The sequence below is a fragment of the Myotis daubentonii genome, chromosome 4, assembly GCF_963259705.1.
Source record: "Myotis daubentonii chromosome 4, mMyoDau2.1, whole genome shotgun sequence".
NCBI lineage: Eukaryota > Metazoa > Chordata > Mammalia > Chiroptera > Vespertilionidae > Myotis > Myotis daubentonii.
This window is the reverse complement of record NC_081843.1, coordinates 7,306,445-7,323,968: the sequence shown is the minus strand read 5'-3', so window position 1 is coordinate 7,323,968 and position 17,524 is coordinate 7,306,445. Positions and strand designations below refer to the sequence as shown.

At 49.1% G+C, this 17,524-nt stretch overlaps 1 protein-coding gene across 7 annotated transcripts in view; it reads left to right on the top strand.

The window, feature by feature from the left end:
- ARHGAP17 (Rho GTPase activating protein 17) overlaps positions 1-17,524 on the top strand; it is an 84,292-nt gene that overhangs the window by 38,553 nt on the left and 28,215 nt on the right. For all 7 annotated transcript variants that reach the window (XR_009452460.1, XR_009452459.1, XM_059692131.1 and 4 more), the window contains exons 3-9: positions 3,540-3,644; positions 7,874-7,947; positions 8,128-8,239; positions 8,605-8,681; positions 10,361-10,472; positions 13,853-13,921; positions 14,079-14,160. Coding sequence is in view for 5 of the 7 variants with exons in the window: in XM_059692131.1 (XP_059548114.1) it covers positions 3,540-3,644; positions 7,874-7,947; positions 8,128-8,239; positions 8,605-8,681; positions 10,361-10,472; positions 13,853-13,921; positions 14,079-14,160 (631 nt within the window). In the remaining 2 variants the exon portion in view is untranslated. The remainder of the gene's footprint in view (positions 1-3,539; positions 3,645-7,873; positions 7,948-8,127; positions 8,240-8,604; positions 8,682-10,360; positions 10,473-13,852; positions 13,922-14,078; positions 14,161-17,524) is intronic.

Genomic DNA, 17,524 nt, shown 5'->3' with positions numbered 1-17,524 from the left:
CATCCCCTGTCACACTCAAGGCAGGGTCGATGGGGAGGTTGCGGCGCCACCCCCTGTCACACACAGAGCAGGGCCAATCAGGGGGTTGGGGCATTTCCCCCTGTCACTCACAGAGCAGGGCCCATCAGGGGGGTTGGGGCTCTGTACCCTGTCACGCACAGAGCAGGGCCAATCAGGAGGTTGGGGTGCAGCCCCCTGTCACACACAGAGCAGGGCCCATCAGGGGGTTGGGGCACCGCCCTCTATCACCCACAGAGCAAGGCCGATCAGGGGGTTGGGGTGCCGCCACTCTCACACTCAGGGCACTGCCGATGGGGAGGTTATGGCTCTACCCCGTCACACACAGAGCAGGGCCCGTGGGGGGGAGGGGGGGTTGGGGCGCCGGACCCTGTCACACACATAGCAGGGCCGATCAGGGGGTTGGGGTGCTGCACCCTGTCACACACAGAGCTGCAGGGTGATCAGGGGGTTTGGGCACTGCCCCCTGTCATGCTGATCCCGGTGCCGGGAGGCCTCACGGCTCTGCTGATCCCGGTGCTGGGAGGCATATTACCCTTTTACTATATAGGGTAGAGGCCTGGTGCATGGGTGGGTGCCGGCTGGTTTGCCCTGAAGGGTGTCCTGGATCAGGGTGGGGGTCCCCACTGGGGTGCCTGGCCAGCCTGGGTGAGGGGATGATGGCTGTTTGCAGCTGGTCACACACCCTTCAGGGTGGGGGTCCCCACTGGGGTGCCTGGCCAGTCTGGGTGAGGAGCTGAGGGCTGTTTTCAGGCTGGGGGTGACTGAAGCTCCCAACCGCTCCTTTTTTTCTTTTTCTTTTTTTTTATTCTGGGCCAGCTTTAGCTTTGAGGCTTGGCTCCAGCTCTTAGGCCTCCGCTGCTGAAAGTAGGTTTCTGGCCTTTGCTTACAATGTTGCGATCCTGCTGGCTGAAGCATGGCAGGTTTCTGGGGTTTTGTTTAGCTTCTATGTTTGTTACATAGTTGCTTGCAGCTCAGAGGCTGGCAGCCGCAGGCGGGGAATGTTGGAGTCCTCCGTCACTGAAGCAAGCAAGCCTCATGTTAGTTTCAAGCTGCCTGGCTGCCGGCCGCCATCTTGGCTGACAGTTAATTTGCATATTGCCCTGATTAGCCAATGGGAAGGGTAGCGGTCGTACGCCAATTACCATGTTTCTCTTTTATTAGATAGGATTATAGTCTTAATATTTTCCCATTGTTTTATTTGTCATATATTTTCTAACTCATTTTCAGACATTCAGAAGTATTGTTTGGTCCAGTTAAGCTTTAACCACACTCATTTTTATAAATGTCAGTATTCTCCCGCCCACCCCCACCTCAGTGGCATACATCACCTCACTTAATCCTTGGAGCCCTGAGATGAGGCCAGCGGCCCCTCTCCCTGGAGCGCAGGCAGCAGCCATCTGTTCTTGTCCCTTTGCCCAAACATCTGCTGGGCTGAAGAGGTTGCCAGTTTCTAGGAACTCCTTACTTTGACACAGATAACCTTGTCCGCCATAATTGCTGCAGATGTTTTTTGATTTCTGTTGTTTTTGAGTGTAAAGAGGGAGAATAGTGCTTAAAGGTGTGGAGTCTGGTGCCCAGCTACTTGGATTTGAACTCCAGGTTTGCCCCTGCCTAGCTCTGCGGCCTCGGGGACTTACTTAACCACCCCTGCCTCAGTTTCCAGTTCTCTGAAAGGCGGGTGATAGCTGTATCCGTCTCATAGTTAACCCTGGGAGAGCATGGGTGGAGGCCGGCACATGGCCCTGCTGAAGGGTGCTGTGTTGTTTTGTTCCCACTGTTGCAGGCCAGAGATGATTTTGTTTCTGGTGTGAAATTTCCCTTAACTTGCTCTGTGTCCCCCTACGTCAGCGATTTTCAGCCTTTTTCATGTCATGGCACATAAACTCATTACAATCATGCGGCACACCAAAAAAAAAAAAATTTACATTTTTTTCCCATCTGACAAAAAATAGGTATACCTTTGATTCATTCACACTGGATGGCTGTTGTCATTTTTTTCATTGACGATCTAAGGGAAAAGGGGTCAGGACTCCTGGTATTGCATGTTTGAAAAATTCTTGCCGTGGCACACCGGTTGAAAATTGCTGCCCTGGGTCCTTTCTTGGGTCTCTGTGAGAGCTGTTTAAGAGGCTGCCTGTTTATTTAGCTTGCATGTTGTTTCCTGTGGCAACTGTGATTCCCAGGAGGCAGGAGCCACCATGTATGTACTGCTCTTTTTCTAATGCCCTGCACAGGGACTCAACAGATACGTGTCCGTTCAACAGACAGTAAGTGAGCACCTTCCATTTGTGTGCCAGACGCGCTCCAGGTACTTGGGATATGGAGTGAGCCGAACAGGCCACAGCCTTGTCCCTGCCGACTGTACATTCTATTGCAAATGGGAGTCAGAATGAAATGGAGTTTTTGGGGGGGTTTCCCCCAGGCTTTTGTGGCAAGTGAAGTGTGTGTATTAGTTTTCTGATGTTTTAAAATCTGGCCATTTGTAAGCTTTGGGGAAGCTGATGCGGCATCTGCTGCTAAATATAAACGTGCCTGCCAGACCGGGGCCTGGTGACCCACCGGGCTTGCCTCTGGACGAAAGCTGCTCCGTGCGTGAGGGCCTTAGGGAAAGAGGCACAGAGCCTCCTCATTGGGTAAAATGTTTGGGGCAGAAGTGTATTCTGCTTTGAATTTGTTGATTTTTCTTTAAAATAGAAAGCATCCCTAAGGGCCTGTTCATTCTTAGTGAGTCATCAGAATACACATTTTTGGCATTCCTTCCTGTAAAAAGCAGCTCCTTTGCCATAAATGGCCATATCCCAGCAGTAATATTTTGGGAAGCGAATCATGATGCGGGGGTCCCTTAAGTCAGTGTTTCTTACTACTGGCTGCCATTCTGCTTTGGAGGCTTATTTCAAAAACAAAGACAAAAACCCACCCCACGCACAATAAGGAATAGTTTTGAAAACACAGACCCTGAAGTTAAAGTGTGGTCAGTTGCTGTGTCTCTTCTGCTTGCTGTGTGGGTGGCCACATTGCCATGTGCGGGAGAGCTGCGGAGGGCGCTGCGGCTTCTCCCTCCCGCAGTGGGCCTGGTCTGCGCTGGAGAGTGTGCCTGGCCCATTCCTGGTGCTGTGGCGTGTGACATCACTGCCACTGCTCTTTCTGTGGCAGGTTTAGATTCAGCATCTCGGGGATCTAAAGCCCTCAGAGTGCGGGAGGTCAGCGGGTCTCTCCCAGAGGTGACTTTGCTCTCTGAGGGGTTATTGGACATTTTCTGGAGACAGTTTTGGATGTCACAACTACTGACATCCAGTACAAAGAGGCCAGAGATGATGCCACACATCCTGTCATTCACAGGACAGTTCCCCACGTCCCACAGTTACTGGTGTCAGTGGACAGGAACCATTCGCATCTTTACCAGGAGCCAACAAATCTGACCGCAGGGTGCTTCCCTGCCTAGTGCAGGCGCCACATAAGGAAGAGGCTGAGTTTGTTCTTCAGCCCTGCACATGGCCCATCTGTCTCTGTTTTGCCAGATCGAACGGCGCCTGGATGCGGTGCGGTCAATGTGCCACCACTCTCACAAGCGCCTGACAGCATGCTTCCAGGGCCAGCATGGCACGGATGCCGACAAGAGACACGTGAGTAGCAGATGCGACTCCGCTCTCAGTTCTTGTCTCTTTGAGGGGCTTTCTCCTTTGACTGGCTGGATTCCCCAGGCAACATCAGCTTTGCCTGCCGATTTGTACCTTATCTCACGTCCATGCTCACAACACCTGCCCGCCCACAACATTCTTTTAAGGTTAGGATATCATTGAGGCTGAAAGCCCTGCCCACTCCAGTGCTTTTGACTGGAGCCATTTGTCATGGATTAGAGAATGGACTTGTCAGTTAGGAATCCTTTAATGGCAAAAGCTGAAGGCTTGTCTGAAATTCACTTAGAAAGTAGAGTTTATTGGCTGCCGAGCTAGCATTTCAGTGATGAAGCCACAAGCCCAGTGTCTTTCCTTCTCTCATTTCTCCCTTCAGTGTCCGCTTGACCCCTAGTGGACACCCCTCCTAGATGCAGGTTGGCTGTCCGCTGCTTCCCTGGGTTCACTCTCCTGTGTGTGTCCACCTGGAGTAGAAAGCATCTCTTTACTGTAGTTGTCTTTTTAAAAAATATATGTTTTTTTATTGATTTGAGAGAGAGAGAGCGAGAGAAACATCAATTGGCTGCCTTCTGCACACCCTCTATTGGGGATCGAGCTTACAACCCAGGCTTGTGCCCGACTAGGAATCAAACCGGCAACCTCTCAGTGCACCAGACAGCGTCCACCCAACTGAGCCACATTGGCCAGGGCTTCCAGTGATTGTCTTAATGGGGTGAGAAACCTTCTTTTTGCTGCTGTTTTGTTTGTCACCTGGTGTCTCAAAAGGAAGAGCTGGAACGCAGGTGACCTGTGCCGCTTTCTTTTACATTCCCTACAGACGTTTATGGGGCATTTTGACAACTGGGTCATTCCTCGCGTGCATAGCACCAAGCACTCTGCAGTGTGTGTGTGAAGGCGTGGAAGTTTGCAAACACCTGCAATCCCAGGAGTGCCTGCCGCAGGTCTCGTTCTTCAGAATTAGCCCCTGCTGCTCCTTCTCTGGCCACGACTGCTGCTCTGTTTGCCCTTTTAATACTGTTTTCTGAGGTCTGTCCTTCTCAGTCTCACAGTCACGTGCTTTGGACCACTTCCTCTAGTCTCATGGCTTCTAACTGATGTCTGTATACAGGGACTTCTAAACCATTTTCAACCAAGTAGAAAGCTCCCTCCCCTCGCTGTCTGTTCTGGCATGCATAACCAGTTCTGTGCTGACTCAAATTCTAGCCCCGGTTCCGCAAGCTAGAAACTGCGGGGTTATCTTACGTCCCTTTCAGTTTGCCCTCAGTGTCCTGGAGCGGCTCAGTGAGCCTATCTTGTGATTCTCTGTGAGTGTTGTTTGACTTCCTCCCCCCCCTCCCCTCTCCTCCCACTCCTCCACTTGGCTCCCAGGCGAGACCTGGACTGCCACAGGCACCTCCGGAGTGGCATTGCCTGCCCTGATCACCCTCTTTTCCAGACTGTCTTCAACCTGGTCACCAGAGTTGTTTTCCTGAAATACAGATTAACCCTGTCATCCACCTGCCTTAAAACAAAGAGACCAAAAAAAACAAACAACAACAAAAAACTTCATTTAGTTGTTCTCCACAGAGACCAGACTACACTCCTGGGATATTTGGAAATGTGTAGAAACATTTCTGGTTGCCATAGGGACTGAGGTACACTACCGGCATTTGGAGGGTAGGCAACCAAAGCGCCCAACATCTGCAGTGTCTGAAGGGATAGTTCTACACTTGAAGGTGCCCCAGTGTCAGCAGCGCCTGCCAGGGACATGCTGCCTTTGCGGGTTAAGGTCTAAGCTTTTAGCATGACTTACGCCCTTGCTAATCGGATTGAATTTCCCCTTATCAGTCCCATTGTCTCTGTTTCCTTTCCTTCATGCTGTATGCATTGTCCACACAGTTCGGTGTTTGATAAATGTTTATTTGTGTCTAATGAGTATATGTGACAGCAGAGCTGTGCCTCAAAGCAGACACAGAAGGGACAAGACATACCACGTGCACATGCTGGATGAGTAACAGGCCATCTCCACCCTGAAGGTGCCCACAGCCTAGTGGGGGAGATACACACAAATGGATGGCTATAAAGCAACATGCTAAATAAAATATGCACAGGGTATTATGGGAGGTCCAAGAATGGGCACCAGAGGAGGAGAGGGGTAGTCGGGTGGGCTTCCTGGTGGAGGTGGTATCCTTGCTTTACAGAAGGGAAATGAATGGCAGGTGATGGGCATATTCCAGGGAGCAGGGGCAAGGGTGCCTGACCCTCATTTTTAAAACCTAATGCTTTAAGCTTCCTTTCCCAATCTCAAACAAAAGTGCCTGAGACTGGCCTCTGAGGAAGTCTTCACTCCGCATGTGGGAAGAGGAGTCAACATGGAAATGATAGAAGAGGGGTGACCAGAAGAGGTCATATAATAGGGAGAAAATCACAGCAGTCTCTAGGGCTCTAGGAGAGACAGGAGGAAACCCCACAAACGACCCCAGTAACTCCTACACATGTGAACAGGAAAGAATTGAGGGGAGACAAGGCCGAGCCATTGACACGGCAGAGCTTATATTGTGGGTCGTATCGATCTGGAATTGCTTCTCTCTGTGCAGTTGGCATGCCTTTTATAGATACGACTCGAGGCTTTTTCACTGGAGCCCTAGGCCTCACCTCTCCATGGAGGAGTTAGATGTGGTGGACCGATTCTTCATCAGTGAGCTCACGTGTCAGATAAGCAGAATGTCCTAATGCTTGCACATCAGGAGACAGGGTTGTTGTGGCTCTGGGGTCGGCAGGGGAGCCACAGGCTGTTGGCACTGGGAGCTAGGGTGATGCTCAACAAACAGACTCCTCTTTAGACCTCCCCCAAAGGCCCGAGAGCTCCGGGGCTGCGCCAAGTGTGTTTCTCTTGATCATCACGGTTACCTGTGTGAAATGCCCTTGGGAGGCAGCAGGACTGAAATGTGCAACTTTTCCTCTGCTGAGATAAAGCAGGCTCCCGTTTTCAGGGGTCTTCCTAGTCTGGAAGTGTGGAGACAGCGGTAGGGCAGGCGAAGCCTACTACTTGTTTGAAACTAACCTGGGAGGAAGGCAGAGGGATAAACGTACTTGTGGTGACTTTTACATTTCAACAGGCTACCCATTTACATGGTCAAAATCTAGACTATACCCAAGAAGATACAGTGAGACCTTCCCCGCCTGTTTTCCTGCTACCATTCCCTCTCTAGAGCCACCAGTATTCCTTAGATAGCCTCCCTGAGAGACTCTGTACAATACAAGCAAATACGGTGTGAGTGTGTCGGGTGGAGCCCTGTGAAGGCAGGAAAGAGAGGGACATGCCGAGGTCAAGCCACAGTGCCCTAGTGAGGAGCCTGGTCTGCTGTGCGTGCCCTTTCTAGTGGAAAGGCAGAGTGACGTGGAGCACTGCAACGGGGCAGCACCTTCTGTGAGCAGATGACAGTGGTGTAGCCACCCCACTGGTTACTTTCCCCTCCTCTCTTACTCGTATTCTGAGATAAGCCATCAGCCAGTGTTGGAAAATCCAAACCCGGGACTCAGGCCGCTGGCACTGGGTCTGGCTCTGCCATCCCTCACCGGGGTGCCTGGCCATCCCATCTCACGCCCCACCTCCTGCTTCCTTGGCTGTGCAATTAGAACATTAATCAGATGATTCTTATGGCCATTTTCAGTTGAAAAATCTGATAAGAAAAGAGGAGGCTTTGTGCTTAAAATCCAAAAAAAGTTTATTTGGAAATTTGCCTAGATAGTTTTAGACATGTAACTAAAGCTAAATCTTTATTATTACAGCCAAATTAACAGCCAGTTTAAGAATGCTTGTTCTAGCAAAAGCTTTTGAAATTGAGCACCTTACTGCATTTATTTGTTGTGATAATCAAGGTAACTCTATGTCTAGTGCCTGGGACATAGTGTGTACTTGATCAATTAATAATAGTACAGCAACAGCAACATGGCAGCTGCCATTTACTGAGGACTGAACGCGTGCTGAGTACTTGGTGTTGAATCCCTCCTTAGGGCCGCCTCAGCCCTGGGACCTCGCCCCATTCTCATCCCTATAGTCCAGGCACGGGAAACTGACGCCGAGCTTGTCACACCACTCATACCTTTGAGACCAGAGCCAGGCTGTCTCCTACCTGTGTAGTTTGTCCGGAGGAGAAACAAGTGAATGATCTGACGCAGGTAACCTAGAGTGGGTATCAATGCTAAGGAAAAACGCACTGTCTTTTGCCTTCCAGAAAAAGCTCCCTCTGACAGCTCTCGCTCAGAACATGCAAGAGGCATCGACACAGCTAGAGGACTCTCTCCTGGGGTAAGCGGCACTGCTTTGAGAAAGAGCCAGGGGCCCGGTGGGTCAATAAAAGTGGATGGGTGGGGGGTGTCCATGGCAGCCATCGTGTGTTCCCGTCACATGGAGGGCAGAACTGGCTGTGCTAACTAGGTGCCTGATTCAGTGAACAGGATTTTGTTCTTGGCGCATCTTGTTTCTTAGGAGGATGCTGGAGACGTGTGGAGATGCCGAGAATCAGCTGGCTCTCGAACTCTCTCAGCACGAGGTCTTTGTTGAGAAGGAGATTGTGGACCCCCTGTGTGGCATAGCAGAGGTGGGTGCTTTGGTGCGGGCTGGGCAGCAGGTAGGTCTCTTGTGTCTGCAACTTTAACAATAATCAGTGCCTTGGACCTGCACTTCTTTTTGGAAATTCAGGGAGTGAATTGATGGTTCATAATCCTTTGCCAAAGAGAAACTGGGAGTTCTATTGCTCGCTATGACATGTGCTGACCACCAGGGGGCGGCAGCCAGGGAAGGGAGGCCCTGGCCAGCCCTGATCGCTGGCCAGGCCTAAGGACCCTACTCGTGCATGAATTTCGTGCACCGGGCCTCTAGTTTGTAAATAAATACTGCACTTTTAAATGTTAAACCAGAAACCCAAAGCTCCTCCCAATTGGTGTGAGGTATGTTTTTTTCTAGGTGGAGATTCCCAACATCCAAAAACAGAGAAAACAGCTTGCCAAGTTGGTGTTAGACTGGGACTCAGTCAGAGCCAGGTAAGGAAAGCTAGAAGAGCAACCAATAAGGTGGCATCATGTCACCTCCCAGCCACCATCCCCAGCGTGGGTGACAGAATGCTGTATGGACAGTTGAAAGTTGTTGCAGGTTCACCCACCTGACATGCTTACACCGGCCTTTAGTTAGGCCTCATTCTCCCAACCGTGGCAGGAGGGATGGTGTTAGACCAGCCTGGTCTTAGTGCACCAGTAATGAAAAGGGACAGAAAAGAAAAAAGAAACTTGAGTGTCTTAAAGTGGCAGGCAGTCCCAAGAGCATTGCTCTTGGCAAAGTAGAGTGTGGGAATAATTAGATCTGTGATTTTAGCAGCTCCTGAAGGGCCCAGTGTGTCAAAGCCCCTGTGTGGTTATGATCACCTTCACAGTCAAACGCCGTGCTCCGAAGGGAGGCACTGGTATAAAACTAAGTGACCCCCAAGGCCTGCTCGCTTGTGGGCTGGTGTCGTACGACCAGTCTCCTGCTTCATGGCCTGGCCACAGCCTCAGTGCCATTCTTAAGCACGCTTGTATCAGTGACCTCCCTGGGTTTCTCCTGGGGCCTGAGAGGTGGGGGTCGGGAGGCAGCCACCACACCAGGCCTTTTTTCACACGGGTTGACAAACCTCTGTGAAGGGCCAGGTAGTAAATGTTTTCGTCTCTGCAACTCGGATGGTTCCTGTTGCAACTGCTCAGCTCTGCTGGTGTAGCATAGAGGCAGCCCTGGACAATCGTACATGAATGAGCATGGCTGTGTTCCAATAAAACTTTATTTACAAAACCACTTGGCTTTGCTACACCTGCTTGTTAGCTCTTACCTCTCACTGCAGTCCTGTCTGGCAGACATGGCGACATAGCTGTCCTTGACTGAGTGTCTTCATGTCAGGTGCTTTCCCCGCAGCTTAGCAAGCTGTAACTGCTCCCTTCCTCGCTCCTGAGCTGCCGTTGGCTGTCACGTGCACCACTGATTGCTGTTTGCTTGGGAGGCGGGGAGAAGCACCACTCCATCACATGTCCTCCTCAGTTATTCCCCCACTCCGTGAACCCCACATTGCTGTAGCACAATGCTGTTTTTTTGTTTGTCATTTTTACTTACTATAAAAGGAACATAAATATTCCGCGTCACAGTTGAGATTTGCTGTAGATTTGTCTTCAGAATATTCCTTATAAGTGTTTTCAGTTCTTAAAGTGCTTCCATTGCCACGGCTTGGCAGGTACAGCACTGCATGGCTGGGGTTCTGGCTTTTACTTGCTGCAAGTAATCACAGCCCAGGATGGTAGTAGGAAGAGGTCTCAAGAAATGCAAGTACATCGCATTATCAGTGGTACAGGGAACATTCCAGATCAAGGCAGGAGGGCAGGGGTGTTCCACGGCAAGAATTCCATGACGAGACACTAGCAAAGGGGTTTCGTGGTCTGAGTCAGCGGTGGGGCCTGTGTGAGACAAGATGCGATCAGTCCTGCCGGCAGCAGACAGCTACTCCAGCGCTGTGGCTCCTGCGTGGCGGAGCTCTTTGGCCTCTTCCGTTCCTAGCCGGTAAACGTAAGAGAGGCTGGCGTCCTGGGCACTGGCACCCATCCCAGGGAGAGTCCGTCTTAGGGAAGGAGCCTGTCTCCCTGAGGTCCCCGAGACTGAGTATGTAAGCTGGTTCTCAGGTACTGACTACCCTCGTGCTTTGCAGGTGGAACCAGGCTCACAAATCTTCAGGAACCAACTTTCAGGGGCTTCCATCAAAAATAGACACCCTGAAGGAAGAGATGGACGAAGCCGGGAATAAAGTAGAACAGTGCAAGGTGTGAGAACATGTGTTTGCATCAGTCTTTTGGTTTTTGCAAATGGTGGGTGAAAGGTCATATGTTGCAAATTATTTAATATTTTACATAATTTCTATCAAAATACTTTAAATAACATCAAAGGTGGTTTTAATTTTTTTCTTTATTTTCTAAGACTCTACCTTCCTTTATAACCAGAATAAAATATTACTTTAAAAAAGTCAAGTAATACTTTTTGAAACTTGACAAAAATGCCTAAGCTTATTTAAAATAAAGAATAGGTGCCCTACTGGTGTGGTTTGGTGGTAAGCGTCAATCTATGAATCAGGCAGTCACTCTTTGATTCCTGGTCAGGGCACATGCCGGGGTTGTGGGCTCAATCCCCAGTGCGGGGCGTGCAGGAGACAGCCGATTAGTGATTCTCATCATTGATGTTTCTATCTCTATCTCCTCTCCCTTCCTCTGAAAGCAATAAAAATATTTTTTCTTAAAAAAAAGGAATATGTGAAGAAAAAGGAGAGCAAAACATAAAGTTACAGCAATTTAGACAATGCACAATAGATCGGATTTTCTAGAACGAATGTGATCATATTTAAAGACTGAATTTATAGTAAAGGCATCATTGTATGTCCGTAGGGAAGGGAAGGGAAGGATTATTTTTTAAGTGTTGCTAGGACAGTTGGTTTATAATTAGGGAGAAGCAGAACTTTGTATGTCATAAATTAAATTTCAGATTAGATGGTTAAGTGACCTCATTCTTTGCATTTATCCATGAAAATAGATGTTTATTCCACATGTTATTTAAGGTGGTAAAGAAATAGGTCTTTAGGATTACTTGTAGGATGATCGACTTGGACTTTTCCTCCTCCTACTATTCAACTTTTTCCAAAAATGGCCTCTTTATTCTACTGGATAAGGTTAAGTCTGTTATATTTCAGCTTATTTGGGTCCAGTGATAACATAGCAAGCCTTGATCAGTTAACTGTAGTAAAACGACTTGTTTAAAATAATATAGTGGGTAAGAGTTAAACTCCCAAAGTCATGGCATGGTCTTGCATTTAAAGAGTTGATATTCAGAGCAATCCTTTGATAAAGTTGCCTCACACACTGACTCCTGTTCAGAATGCCAGTGTCATCCGCCCAGCAGTTTCACTGTGTCTGATGTAACCTAGGTCTTGGCTGTTGGCTACTTCTTACACCAAATTTGGTTAGACGTCTCGGGAGTCTGAACTGGTACACTATGGCTGATGTCTCTTCTCTAAACTTCCACACCATGGCTTGTCATTTCAGGGGTGACAATCTATGAAACTATTCTCTTTCTCTCTTTATGCTAACTTCTGGATAATTCCCTGAGATCTCTTCTGTGTCACTGACTTGTTGTGTTTGATCTGCTGTTTAATGAATTCACATTGAATTTTAAATTTCATTGAGCATATTTTTCTCTTCTAAAGTTCTCATTCTTCAAGCCTGCCTTTTTTATACTGCAGTCTTCTTCAGTCCTTATTTTATGTGTGCTTATTTTAACAGTCTGGCAGTTCTGTTTTCAGAAGTTCTCTGGGAGAGTGGTGCGCGTGTGCTCTGTGGTGGATTGTTTCCTCCTGTGTTTTGCAATGTTGTATTGTAAGCTCATTTTAAGAGGGACTTACTTTATCTGTGGGGCTCCCGGGGATTCGCAGAGCATTTATTACTAGTATGGGCCATTTTTAACTCAACTTTCTTAGTTGGAAGATTCCTGGACCCTCATGACAGCAGGTCTATGTTTATGAGATCTCAGGGAGATGTTTTACTGTTCCAGACCCAGAGCCCAATCCCAAACAGGTATAGTCTATGATGTCTGTGCCTGCTTAACGAGTTTTCCCTAATCCGCTCTTGAGAGTATCGTTTCAGAAATGTTATCTTTATGGGTGACATGCATGCACCTGTCTCAGTTACTTCCTCACCTCACCAGGCCCAAGAATTCATTTTCTGTCCTCTGGTCCCACATGACTGCTGGACTCAAACACCTTGGCTACCAAAATTAGCACAGACTCTCACCAAGTCATTCCCACTCAGCTCTGTGCATGTCAGGGTTTTCCTCCCTCCATCTCTCCATCTTCCCTTCCTCCTTCCTTTTCTCTCCCTCTCTTCCTCCCTCCCTCTCCTTACTCTTTCTCTTTTTGTTTTTTGGGGGTTTTTTTTTGTGTGTGTGTGTGTGTGTTTGTTTTTTTTGGGGGGGGGGGGGGCGGGGTCTGGTGGAGATCCATGAATTTACTTTGTTAAATTCCTAGTTGTCTATTACTCCTAACTAGCATTTTCAGATTTTTTTTTAATAAACAAGGAGCCTTCATGTGAATTTTATGCACCTTAATGCTAAAAATAGAAAGTAGTACATTAAATATATATGAAATTCTGATGTGCATATATATATATGAAAATTGTGTGTGTGTATGTGTGTATGTGTGTATATACATATGCATATATATATATATATCCAATTGTCTAATCTATCACTTTTTAAAAAACTGTTTAACTTTTATTTATTTTTTATAACTTTATTGATTTTAGACAGAGAAGAAGGGAGAGGGAGAGAGGTAGAAATAACAATGAGAGAATCATTGATCAGCAACCTCCTGCACACTCCCCACTGGGGATCGAGTTTGCAACCCAGGCATGTGCCCTGACCAGGAATCAAACCCATGACCTCCTGGTTCATAGGCCGACACTCAACCACTGAGCCACACCAGACGGGCCTGTTTAATTTTTGTGTAAATCATTTACATTAATTAAAAAATATCAAAAGTATAAAATAATGTGTATTAAAGTTTTTCTTCCACCCTTTTCCTCCTCCTGCCTAATTTTCACCACCTTCAACAGGTAACCACTGTTACTGATTTTCGTTTTTCTTCTAGAGATATGCTATATAATAAAAGGCTAATATGCAAATTGTCCCCTCGACCTGGAGTTCGACTGGGAGTTCGACCAGGGGGCAAGGCCGACCAGCCGGCCAACCTCCCTCCCTCGTCCCCTGACCCCGGCCGGCCTGTCCTGATCGGCCCGATCAGGTGGGCCGGCTGGACCCCACCCATGCATGAATTCATGCACCAGGCCTCTAGTTTTTATATAATTATGGCAAAAAAATATATAACATTTTTTTCTTTTTACCGAGTAATAACATACCATAAGTAGGGCTCTATTCTTCACTTCTTAACAGTGTATTAACTACATACTGTGGAGGTCTTTCCATGTGCATCCCTCATAAGTTTCCTCGTCTGTTTTCTTTGTCTCCACATCTGGTTGTCCATCAGCTGGTGGACGCTCCGTCTGCGCCGTTCCCATCCTGTTTGGCGAGAGGAGCTCCCAGAGGTTAATTCTAGGTGCCATTTCCTTCAGCTGTTTCTCAGTGACGTGTCTTCTCTCACCAGGACCAGCTGGCAGCAGATATGTACAGCTTCATGGCCAAAGAGGGGGAATACAGCAAGTTCTTTGTCACGGTAAGCCCTTGGCCCTGACAGAATGGTAGTGTTGTAAAAACTGAGTCATTTTGGGTTTTTTTGCAAAAGATTTTATTTTTAGTTTTGCTCAGCCATTGTGTGTGTGTCCATCCATTGCTAACATGACTTTTGTTTTTGAATGTGGGTCTGTTCTCAGTTATTAGAAGCCCAAGCAGATTACCATAGAAAAGCATTAGCAGTCTTAGAAAAGGCCCTTCCCGAAATGCAAGCCCATCAAGGTAACGTAACCTGCGTGCTGGCTGCTGCCTCCTCTGCGCCTCTCCTCTGCCCCTGCCCCAGCCCTCTGCATGCCTTCCCTGTGGGTGCAGCCTGGCCCGGAGCTCCCAGTGCCCAGCACAGTTTCGTCTTTCCGGGCTGCATTCTCTAATTTCTCCTAACCCCAATTAACATGCTAATGGGGCATTTAAACGTCTTCTGGGATCTTCAGTTGAAACGAGAACTGGACTCTTTGGGGGAGGGGGAGTTCCTGGTGGTTTTCTCTTCTATCTAGGCTTGACACATTCTAGCCTCTGACGATCTTTTCCCAGTCAGTGATTAGTCCCATGGGCTTGATTCTGACCCTGTGACTCCATGAGCATACATCCTAGGGAAAATGGTTTGGAATTTGCAAAGGGAATTCTAGAAGCCAGTCCGTGGTGCTCCATCATCGGGCACTTTTTTGATGACTGAGCGGTGAGACGGCGGCCACGCCGCTCAGCCCTCCTCCGTGTCCGGACACGGGCCCTTGTGCTCGTCGGCACGGGTGCTTTGCCCACCCTTTCAAGCATATGGCAGCTTCTGCCCGCTGTGATGAGTGGATGTTTAGTTTGGTTGTTTTACTGAACATGAAGCTTTTGGTTCTAATTCTCTCTGACTTGCCATCAGCACTTGCTAGCAGAGATGAGAGGACATGGCTGAGGCAGAAGTGCAGCGCCTGGTCCTGCTCTACTGTTTGACCTGACATTTGGAGCTTAGGTTCTCCCTGCACAACCAGTGTCTGGAGCGGAGAGGAGGAAGCCAGGGGCTGGGTGTGGTCACTGTGATGGGGAGAGAGTGAGCAAGTGTGTGGGTAGGGTGTGTGCTGCAGGTGTGCACACACTCAGCACCCTCAGAGTGCCCCACTTCACTCAGTGTTAGGGGGCCCAGCAGGTTGCGCTTTGTGGCTGCAAGTTTCTAGACAGGAATTGGGCAGTTCTGCATCCTGATCACCGCCGAATCCGACCTTTAGCCTTCTCGGTGCGTGTGACTGCTTGGCCGGCCCTTCTCCACAGGACGAGCTGCCCTGGCTCTTCTGGGGTCCCGTTTCCTAGTTCCTGCCTGATGGGCGGGAGCCACAGTACAGAGCAAAGAAGCTGCAGCGAGCATTCAGCCTCGCACAGCACGGGCAGAGCACAGAGAGTGTGTGTTCATGGGACGCCTACTGCGTGCAGGGCTGCAGAGGACCAAGTAGCAAACATCATGTTGGGAGAGTTGATTAACAAGCACAAAAAGAAAAGATTTATTTAGCAGTCCTTTTTTTTTTTTCTTTCCTTTCATTCTATTTTTCTCCCAAGCCTATTTTCCCTAGAGAAGTATGTCAGAAAGTCATGGGAGGAGGAGTGGGGAGGGGTAGGGTGAGGTGGAGTAAGAGACCCTGGTGGGGGCACAGCTGGTGACGGGACTGTGATCTTTTCTCTCCCTGAGGTTGCCTCCACCTCAGCCTGATTCAGCCCCTTCCACCTCTGCCTGTCCTCCTATCTGCCTCTCATCTTAGCCTGTCTCCCTCTTCCTTTTTCTTCTCTGTTTTCAGAAAGACTCAGAGTATCCTCAGGTAGGGAAAAAACTCGACTCCACTGCCCGATGCCCCTGTGTGCCCCGATCTCACACTCACGGTCAGCTGGCCTTTGGTTAGTGTCCCCTTCAACCTTCTCCTTCCTCTCCTGGTGGGCTCTTGGAATGAGTGACTCATCTCCTGCCACTGCAGCTTCTTACCTCCTTCCCACTCCCGAACACTGCGGGCTGGTTTCTACTCCTAATCGCTCTGCTAGTTAAAAAAACAACAATAGCCCTGACTAGTTTGGCTCAGTGGATAGAGCGTTGGCCTGTGGACTGAAGTGTCCTGGGTTTGATTCCGGTCAAGGGCACATGCCCGGTTGTGGGCTCGATCCCCAGTAGGCAGCATGCAGGAGGCAGCCAATCAATGATTCTTTCTCATCATTGATGTTTCTATTTCCCTCTCCCTTCCTCTCTGAAATCAGTAAGAATATATTTTTTAAAAACAACAACAAAAACAGAAAACACTAATTCCGAAGGAGCAGTGACCTCTTAATTGTCATGTCCTGGCGCTTGATGTGACTTGGGCCATTTCTTCCTTGTTAAAGTTTTCCCTCAATTGCTTTCTTTTACTCTTAGGGCTATATTTTCTCCATTTCTGCCCCCACCCCCTTTTCCAGGGCCTGGTCCTTGCTCTTGAGTTCTTCTCTCCCTCCCTCCAGCCCTCCCTCATCCCTTTCCCCTTGCACCCCCCCATTCTGACCACCTCCACTCTCGCCTGCGGCTCAGTCCTCACAGCTACTGCGCGGCAGTCCCTGACCACTGGCTGTCTTGCGGCTCCCTCTCACCAGCTGTCTTCTGCAGGCCGTCCTGCTTCAACTGTGGGAGCAGCTCCTCCTTCCCTGCTCGTCCTGCGGTCGGTTCTGCCCATTTCCCTCTGCAGGGCCTGCTGTGGGGTGACATGTGAATTCCCAAGCTCCTGGTCTTTCCTCAGTCCGTCTTCCCGGTTTGTTTACTTCTTGTTTGTCTTCTAAGCCCCAAGCTCTTCGTCGAGACGCCTTCTCCCACAGCAGAATCCAGCAGTGAGCCTGTCTCAGAATTGCCCTCACTGTGTGCTCTACACCAGAAGTTGCAAACTGCCATATCTCATTAAACATTTTTAAACTACTTCATCATTTAAAACCAGACTCTTTCCTTGCCAATCCCAATCCTGGCTTCCCTTGGAAGTTCAGAAGGTCTGGTGACCCAGGGTCTGCTTGTCCCGTGCAGCATGGGGTGGCTCCGAGGGCAGCTGCGGCCTTTCGGGAGACCCTGTGCTGCCTCCCTCATTGAGCACCGACGGGGCGGGGCCCGCCTGGCCCCATAGAGACCACGCTTGTGCCCCTTGTCTGCCGTCTTTCTGCCCTGATGCAGCAAACGTGTCTTGTCTTGTTCGTTGCCGGTGTGTGTTCACATGTGTGTCCTGTACTTTCTTCACAATTAGGCTGCTCTCACACTGGGGTGGGGCTCTGAGCTCGGGTGCTGTGCAGCGCTGGGCACATAGTAGGTGTGTTGTTTGAGAGGCCAGCAACCTTGGTGGAGTTTGCTCCAGGAGCTGTTTCTAGATCAGTGGTTCTCACATTTCAGCAGGCAGGGGGTTAGGACACAGTGTTTACTAGAAAGTTCCTGCAGGGTTTCAGGTTTCAAGTGACAGGTGCCTTGGCCCAGCCTCCCTGGGTAGTTCTGCTGTTTCCCCCCAGAAGGGTCAGTGGCCGTGTTCTGCCCACATCAAGGATCATTGCTTTAGATAAAAAGGACAGAGCAGTCCCAGTAAGATCTGGCCTCTGAGGGGCCGTCACAGAGCTCTGTGCC